The sequence below is a fragment of the Neoarius graeffei genome, chromosome 8 (genome assembly GCF_027579695.1).
Source record: "Neoarius graeffei isolate fNeoGra1 chromosome 8, fNeoGra1.pri, whole genome shotgun sequence".
Lineage (NCBI taxonomy): Eukaryota > Metazoa > Chordata > Actinopteri > Siluriformes > Ariidae > Neoarius > Neoarius graeffei.
In genome coordinates, this window is record NC_083576.1 from 93,930,568 (window position 1) to 93,939,380 (window position 8,813).

At 44.7% G+C, this 8,813-nt stretch overlaps 1 protein-coding gene across 1 annotated transcript in view; it reads right to left on the reverse strand.

Annotated features, from left to right (window-relative positions):
• The window catches only part of lrp5 (low density lipoprotein receptor-related protein 5), an 82,800-nt gene that overhangs the window by 44,000 nt on the left and 29,987 nt on the right, over nucleotides 1–8,813 (reverse strand). The window contains exons 7-8 of the mRNA XM_060926768.1: nucleotides 7,925–8,214; nucleotides 7,323–7,549 (exon numbers count right to left, since the gene is read on the reverse strand). Of these exons, the coding sequence (XP_060782751.1) occupies nucleotides 7,323–7,549; nucleotides 7,925–8,214 (517 nt within the window). The remainder of the gene's footprint in view (nucleotides 1–7,322; nucleotides 7,550–7,924; nucleotides 8,215–8,813) is intronic.

Sequence of the window (8,813 nt, forward strand, 5' to 3'; positions counted from 1 at the left end):
AAAGCAAACATCTTTTTTTTTCCAAGAGACCCACACAGACATTAATAATCAGACACAGTGGCTCAGCGAGTGGAAAGGTCAAGGTTTCCTCAGTCACGGCTCAAACATGAGCGCCGGGGTCGCTATACTGCTTTCCCCAGACATTCAGGAGCAGCCAGTAAACATCGCAGAAATAGCACCCGGGAGGATGCAGAGAGTGGACACTGAGCTCCATAAACTCTCCTTTTCCCTGATCAACATCTACGCTCCCAACGTTGGCACAGACCGTATTCAGTTTTTCAGTCGTCTGAATAAAGCCATCTCAGACATTCCCCAGGAAAGGACCATTACTCTAGCTGGTGATTTCAACTGCACATTGAACCACAGCTTAGACCGCAACCACAATGAACCTCATCCTCACTCAGCAGAGACACTCAGAACCGTAATACAGAACCACAGCCTAGTAGATGTGTGGAGGGAAACTCGACCCACAGACAGACAGCACACCTGGCTGAAACACACCTCTGAAAAGATCCGCACAGCAAGACTGGATCGGTTTTACACTCAGAGTTTCAACAGAGGCAGATTCTACAACAGTTACATCCATCCCACTCCACTCTCTGACCATCACTACATCTCTGTCACTGTCACAACCTCACTGAGCATGTTCCGCCAGCATCACGGGCACCTTAACGACAGTTTACTACAGGATCACCTTTTTATTCATGCTTTCACACTCTTCTGGGTTTCTTGGAGAGAGAGAAAATCACAGTATTCATCATTAAGTCAGTGGTGGGACGTTGGTAAAATCCAGATCCAGCTTTTTTGCCAACAATACACCAGGAACAACACCAACGAAATCAAGAGGAAGATCAGCCTTCTTGAAAGAGAAATCCTCAAACTAAGCAGTTCAATAAGCAAAGAAGAGGAAACAACAACAACCACAGAAGAGCTGGAACACAACAAACTTCTCCTGAAACACCTCTATGAAGAAAGAGATCAAGGTGCAATGGTACGAGTGAGGTTCACACAGTTTAATAAAATGGACTCCTCAACTTCTTTCTTCTTCGCACTGGAGAAAAAAATCAGAGGGAAGCGCTACATCAGCCACATAAAACTACCCAGCGGACAAGAAATCACAGACAAAAATAAAATAATCTCACATGCGCTATCGTTCTATGAAGAACTGTACAGCAGCCAGCCATGTGACCCTGATGCCACTGAGGAACTCCTCAGCGGACCACCACAGCTGAGCGAGCATGAGAGGCGTGAACTTGAAGAACCACTCTCACTTAAGGAATTCAGCACGGCCACCCAACAACTGTCAAACGGCAAGTCGCCAGGGCTGGATGGTCTGACCTCTGAGTTCTACAAAACCTTCTGGTCTCTCATCGGCTCAGACCATCACTCGGTCATACAAGAATGCATGGAATCCAAGATCTTACCCCTCAGCCTTAGGAGAGCCATAATCACCTTGATTCCCAAAAAAGGTGACCTCAGGAGCTTAAAGAACTGGCGACCTGTGTCTCTCCTAGGAACTGACTATACATTTTTTTCAAAGACACTAACAAACCGCTTAAAAACATTTCTGGCCACAATAATCCATGAGGACCAATCATATTGCATCCCTGAACGATCAATCTTCAACAACCTTTTCCTAGTACGAGACCTTTTACACCTCACTAGAATTCATAAAGCAAATGTTGGACTCATCTCATTGGACCAAGAAAAGAAAAGGCGTTTGACAGAGTAGACCACAGCTACCTCTTCAAGACCCTTGAAGCCTTTGGTGTTGGAGAACGGTTCATCACATGGATCACACTGCTTTACACTGATGTGCACAGCATGCTAAAAATAAATGGAACGTTAACATGAACTTTCCCCGTGCTCAGAGGTGTTCGACAAGGCTGCAGCCTGTCTGGGCTCCTGTATGCACTGTCCATCGAGCCCCTGCTTAAACACCTGCGAGAAAACCTGCAAGGCTTCTCAGTACTAAGTCCTGACCTGTCTGATATAACCACAGTTAAACTCACAGCATACGCCGATGATGTGACTGTAATAATAAGATCTAATGATGACATTAACCATCTGTGTTCTAGCCTTGAGGTCTTTCAGGAAGCATCATCGGCACGGGTTAACTGGAACAAAACAAACACGCTACTTGTAGGACAATGGCAGGATGAGAGTCCACCTCGACTACCGCAGCAGTGTACATGGAAAAATGAAGGACTACGAATATTGGGAATTTTCCTGGGGACAGAGGAGTACATGCAGAAGAACTGGGATGGACTGGAAGACAAAGTGTTGAAAAAGCTGGACAGATGGAGATGGATTCAACCACAACTGTCTTATAGGGGCGGAGTCTTGGTCTTAAACAACTTGGCTGCTTCACAGCTATGGCACCGCCTGACAGTACTGGATCCACCTCCAGAGCTACTACATCGACTCCAGAAGCGATTTGTGGACTTTGTATGGTACGGTCACCACTGGTTACCAGCCGGTGCACTGAGTTTACCAGTGTGTGAGGGCGGGCAGAGTCTGATCCATCTTCAGTCCAAAGTGAAGGCCATGAGGCTACAAGCAGCCCAGAAACTGCTGTGCGGTCCTGACACTGTACCGTGGGTGAGGTTTGGGCTCTCAGTACTGAGATTTGCAGGCAGGATGGGACTCGACAGGCAGATGTTCTTAATGTCCACTAATGCTACAAAGACTGTGCCTGCCAGAACCTTTTACGGGACCGTCTTTAAAGTCTGGGGCCAGGTTAGAGTGTATCGGAAAGACCATTATGGTCTGGACGAGCCACTCTTTTACAACACCTGGTTCCCTGAACAGACCGTGTCCAACAGCAAGATCACCACCTTTGTGTCTGCAGGAGTGGCGAAAGTAAGAGACATCTTTGATAAGGAAAAGAGAGAGTGGTTGCCAGCATCCCAACTGACCACGAGATCGGGGGCAGATCAGAGAGGATTGTGGGCAACATAATAAAGATGGTGAAAACCCTGTTTCCCACATCACTACAAACCCACATAAATGACTATATAACTGGAGGTCTGGAACAGACGTCCTTTCCGGAACTGTACATAACCCCCCGCGAAGCCCCTGACAAAAACATCACAGGGCAACTGCTCTCATATAAAACAGTCAAAAATATCCCACTTTCAACAGCAACAAAAAAACAACTATACATCTCCGTTTTAAAAAACAAACTTTCCAGAGAACTGAAAGGCAGAACAGACACAAAATGGCGAACACACCTGCCCATATCTCCACCTCAGCCCCCTCATGGAGAGTGCTATACAAGAGCCCACTGCCAAAGCGATCCGGAGACCTACAGTGGCGAGTTCTCCACGCTGCAATGCCAACGAACACCTTCCTGTTCAAGTGTAACCTCGCCAGCTCTTCCCTCTGCAACTTCTGTGGGCTACCAGACACCGTGTTCCACTGCTTCAGCGACTGCCACCGACTGGACCCCGTCTTCAACACACTGGAGAGAACCATCAGTAAGCTTGGAGCACCCTTCTTTTCATCCACATTGTAGGTATCATGCCGCCATCTTGTGTCAGAACTACAATTCCCAGTCCACTTCCGTGTGACCTACGTCACGCGTGGGCGGGATCATCTACGTCATCATACAAGGAAACATAAAACAATGGGACAACGCTTCCATCTTTGTCTCTCACGTCTGGCTTCCGATGAATCTGGACGTATAAAGAGGCGCGCTCTCCACCCCAAAAAGACGTCTTCTTTCTTGCAAGATCCATCACTCAGCGCGATTTTCTTACCCTTGGCAAAGGTAAACTCTAGAGTCGCGCGATCTTTAAACTCAACCTGAGTTACAACCGGTTTACTTGCATTAGAAGTGACGTCACGACTGCAGCCCAGGCAGTTAAAAGTTAAGAAGCGATTGAATCCTTTTTAACTCAAAAGCGCTGTGCATCTTATTCTGATCAGAGACTTTTCCTCACGAACGCTGAGGTTCGGACCAAGAATCCTCTGCTTTCCACGGGAACCACCCAAGTGCTCCGCTGGACCCGAAAGTTTTCTGCGCCTCCATCACGAGCGGCTCACGTGCTCCCACGGCGAGGCCCGAGACTACACCGGCGAATAGTTCTTCATATCTTGCTAAAGGCAGGATTAAGTAAGATTTTGGCATTTGGGCATAATTAGGATAGTCTTAGGAATTTGCTTATATTTGAAATAGTGTGAATTTAAACCCAGGTTTATCTGTTACACTGTTAGACACGCAGCGTGTTGATTTATTTTGGTTCTATGTTCTCTCAATTGTTTAATAGATAGGCTGCGCATGCTTCTCTCTCTCTTATTCTTACTAACATTATAATTTCATTATTATACATCTTGATCTCATTAAGATTTCAGTGGATTCAGTATGGTTATGAGCTAGTGGGTTAGCTACAGCTTCCCTTTTGTCTGCTTAGCAACACAAAGCTAATCAAGGCCTACCATGTGCTCAGCAGGCCATCAGGCCTGATAAACCACACCTCAGCTAGAAATCCACAAGCCAGCTTTTAGTTAGCTACGGCTAATACCCTTGTCTTTAGCAACACGTGCTCAGTAGGCCTCACCAGGCCTAACAAACACACTTTAGCTAGGCCATAGGGCCTTTAGCAAACTCACACTAGCAACACAAGGCTAAACACAGAGCTAATCCTTTGTTCTGTTTAGATAACATTCTTTTGTTTAGCTACCAACAAGCTAGGCCTCCACCACGTGTAGTTAACTACACGAGGCTAAACACATGGTCAAGTCCTTCTCTCACACACACACACACCTCACTGCTTGTATATATTGATTTTTTTTTATCTTTGTATAATAGTCATTTATTAAACAAACTGTGTTTATTTGTGAACAACAATATCTGAAGTCCCCAATCTTCTCAAAGAATTCAAAAAGGGTGCGTATGTTATGTAATATGGTAAGTGATCGTAATAATTTGGAAATATACCATAATTTAGCTGTTTGGTAATTTATTATTAAGCACCAGGATTAATGGTATGATTCCCTAAATGATTCCCTAAACGATTCATTGAACGATTCACTAAATGATTCACTGAATGAGACTGATTCTATGGTATGATTCAATTCAAACGAGTCAAATTAAACGATTCAATGGGATTGATTCATTTTAATTATTAACCTTCAAATTTAATGAGACTGATTTAACGAGATTGATCACTTAATATCAATAATTAACTGATTGCACCCACAACATTCATCCTCGGATGCAAATATTCCAGCTCACGCCGAGAGCTCTGTACCCTGGTGAACTTTCTGACAGAACAGGCAAAAGCAGTGATCTGGAAACCGTACAGACTAAAGACTGAAGGAAAAGACATGAACACTGAACTTCTTTAAAGCACTGATAGAATCACACATTAAACAAGAGCACTAATTCCACAGACTCAACAGGAACACAGAAACCTTCAAAAAATAAACTGGTGTGCAAAGGACTGGCCTCCACAGGGGACGATGACAAACTGGATATTCACTGGTGATCAGTGACCTTTAATATAATAATATAATCCTTTTTCACGCTGTAAATATGTAAATCATTTTCTTTTAACTATCACAGTTGTAAATAAAGATCACATAAAAGTCAAAGTCTCTCTGTCTCTCCCCCCTTCTCTCTCTCTGTATCTCTCTCTCTCTGTATCTCTCTCTCTCTGTATCTCTCTCTCTGTATCCCCCCTCTCCCGCTCCCTCTCTGTCTCTCCCCCTTCTCTCTCTCTGTATCTCTCTCTCTCTGTATCTCTGTCTCTCTGTATCTCTCTCTCTCTCTCTCTCTGTATCTCTCTCTCTCTCTGTATCTCTCTCTCTGTATCCCTCTCTCTCTCTGTATCTCTCTCTCTGTATCTCTCTCTCTCTGTATCTCTCTCTGTATCTCTCTCTGTATCCCTCTTTCTCTCTCTCTGTATCTCTCTCTCTGTATCTCTCTCTCTGTATCTCTCTCTCTCTGTATCCCCCTCTCCCGCTCCCTCTCTCTGTCTCTCCCCCTTCTCTCTCTCTGTATCTCTCTCTCTCTCTCTGTATCTCTCTCTCTGTATCTCTCTCTCTGTATCTCTCTCTCTCTCTCTCTCTCTCTGTATCTCTCTCTCTCTGTATCTCTCTCTCTGTATCTCTCTCTCTGTATCCCCCTCTCCCGCTCCCTCTCTCTGTCTCTCCCCCTTCTCTCTCTCTGTATCTCTCTCTCTGTATCTCTCTCTCTGTATCTCTCTCTCTATCCCTCTTTCTCTCTCTCAGGACTAGAACACAGGTTCTCACTGCAATACTAGAAAGTTCTATGTGACACAGTGGTGCTCTGACAGCTGTAGTGGTGAGTTCAGAAGTGCTAGAACAGTGTGTGTGTGTGTGTGTGTGTGTGTGTGTGTGTGTGTGTGTGTGTGTGTGTGGAACCAGAGCCTTAAACCACAGGAATGTGTTCTGGCTGTTGGAGGGAGTGTCTTCTCTCTTACAGACACACACCAGGGCCATGGCGTGTTAAAACATGCGGCCACACACACACACACACACTCTTGCGTACGGAATCATGGCCTGGAGGAACGAGTGTGTCTTCTAGAGAGATATGAAGATAGAAAGTCATTAAGTGTGTGTGATTACATAACCACTAAAGTCCTGAAACTGCGTGAAGTAACAAGTTTAAACTCCTGCAGCAGGTTTACACACACACACACACACACACACACACAGAAACCGTACATCTGTAAACTTTACGAAATTTACTTTTTAAGCAAATGAGTAGAGAGAAAATTAAATAAATTACATCGTGATGATTTCTTCAAACACAACAGTGTGATTTAGTGAAATCTATAAACAGGAGCCATACAGAACATTCCAAAAAAGAAAGAAAGAAAGAAAGAAAGAAAGAAAGAAAGAAAGAAAGAAAGAAAGAAAGAAAGAAAGAAGATAAAAATTAAACAAAGAATGAAAAGAAGAACAGACAGTCAGATAAAGGAAGGAAGATAAGATCAAAACAAATAAAGACAAAGAAAGAAAGAAATCAAAGGAATAAAGGGAAGAAAACTGTGCGCTGACTGACGTGACAAAGTTTCCAAATAACATTCGCGTTTTATAGACAGGAGGCGGCGCACCCATTAAGAGGTAAAGTGGGTGGGGCGAGTGATGTGGAAAGCTGAGTATAGCTTTATGCAAATGAGACATGAAGTGAAGTGGCAACAGCCAGCAGTGGTGAGGGAAAGTGCTACGTATCTGTAGCTCACTGTTTTATAGGCAGGCGCGACCAGGTTCGCCATAACAACTGTCCATCACTTAAGAAAGCACCGCCCATTAGAGCTGTACAGGAAGTAAAACATAAATAACATGCTCACCCATTAGCCGGATCCAGCGCTAGCGAACGAGGGTTATCCAGGTCTTTGCACACCAGAACCTGGCGGTACTGACCATCCAGACGGGCCACCTCGATCCGGTTGGTTCCGGTGTCGGCCCAGTAGATGTTCCTGCCCATCCAGTCCACTGCCATTCCCTCGGGATAATCCAGACCAAACTCGATCACTGCCTCCACACCGCTGCCATTCATAAACGCACGGCTAATCGTCTGTGACACAGAACAAATCGAGTTCAGCTGCAGGAACCAGCTAGCAGTTAGCATCAGTTAGCATCAACGTCTGCTGCGAAAGCAACATTACAGAAAGTCAAACAGTTAGCATGTCTTGCGAAAGCTGAACACCTCACAGAAATCACAACCCTACAGTGCTAACATTACTCAAAAACTGAAGTTATGGCCATCGTTTTTTCCACTTGATAAACTAAGAAAGGATACAGTTAGCATTCTGAGGTTGAGACTACTGCATTAAAACACCTAAACTGCGCCACTCACATGTGAGTGCATGCTAATGTTGTTAGTGTTAACATCAGAACAACAAAATCCTCTGTAGAGTTAGTAAATTATGTAGTGAATATAAGAACGTGCCTTGGTGCTAACGTCAGTCCAGAAGATTCGGTTCTCTGCGACGTCGAAGTCGAGTGCCGAGGCCTCTTTAATGCCGCTGAGTGGGATGGCGACATCGTTGCTGTTGGTTCCCAATGAGATGCTGCGGATGTCTGCGCGGTTAGTGAAGAGCAGGAACGCTTCAGGAATGACACACGTGCGCAGATCACTGAGGAGCTCCAGACCCATCGGACACGCGCACGTGATACCACGCGGCCCATTGAAACACAAGTGACTGCAGCCACCATTGGACTCGGTACAGCCGTTAGTGCCTAAACACACACACGCACACAAGCGTCACTAAGGTAAATGAATCAGTTTCACTGCACTGAGTCAATTCTTTTTCAGTTGATGTCAACAGGTTTTTCTATTCTAAATTCTGCTTGAATCAGTGAATCTGTTGATTCAGCTAATTAGGGTTTGAATCAGTGAATCTTTCCATCATGAACCAGGTCACTCCCCTGTGGTTCAATGAGTCAAAGTTTGAATCAGTGATTCTTTTGGTCATGACTCACAGCCACTCCTCTCTCATTCAGGCTACATCCACACGACAACAGCAACGAGATGTTATTTAAAAAAATATCGCGTCCAAATGGGCAACGATCAGTAAAATATCAGGTCCATATGGCAACACAACGCTTGCTGAAAACGATGCAATACACATGCCACACCTCTAGGGGTGCTGTAAGACGGTCCCTTCGGAGACACCAGAACAATAGAAGAAGTAAGGACGCATGCGCATAAACTATTATGCGCGAGACTTCAAAAATCTGTTCGTAAAATGACATTATAATGACCAAATACAATGAAAAGTATTTTTCCAGTCTCACCTGTGAAAGGTAATCCCATGTGATCTCGTTTGGACGGTAAA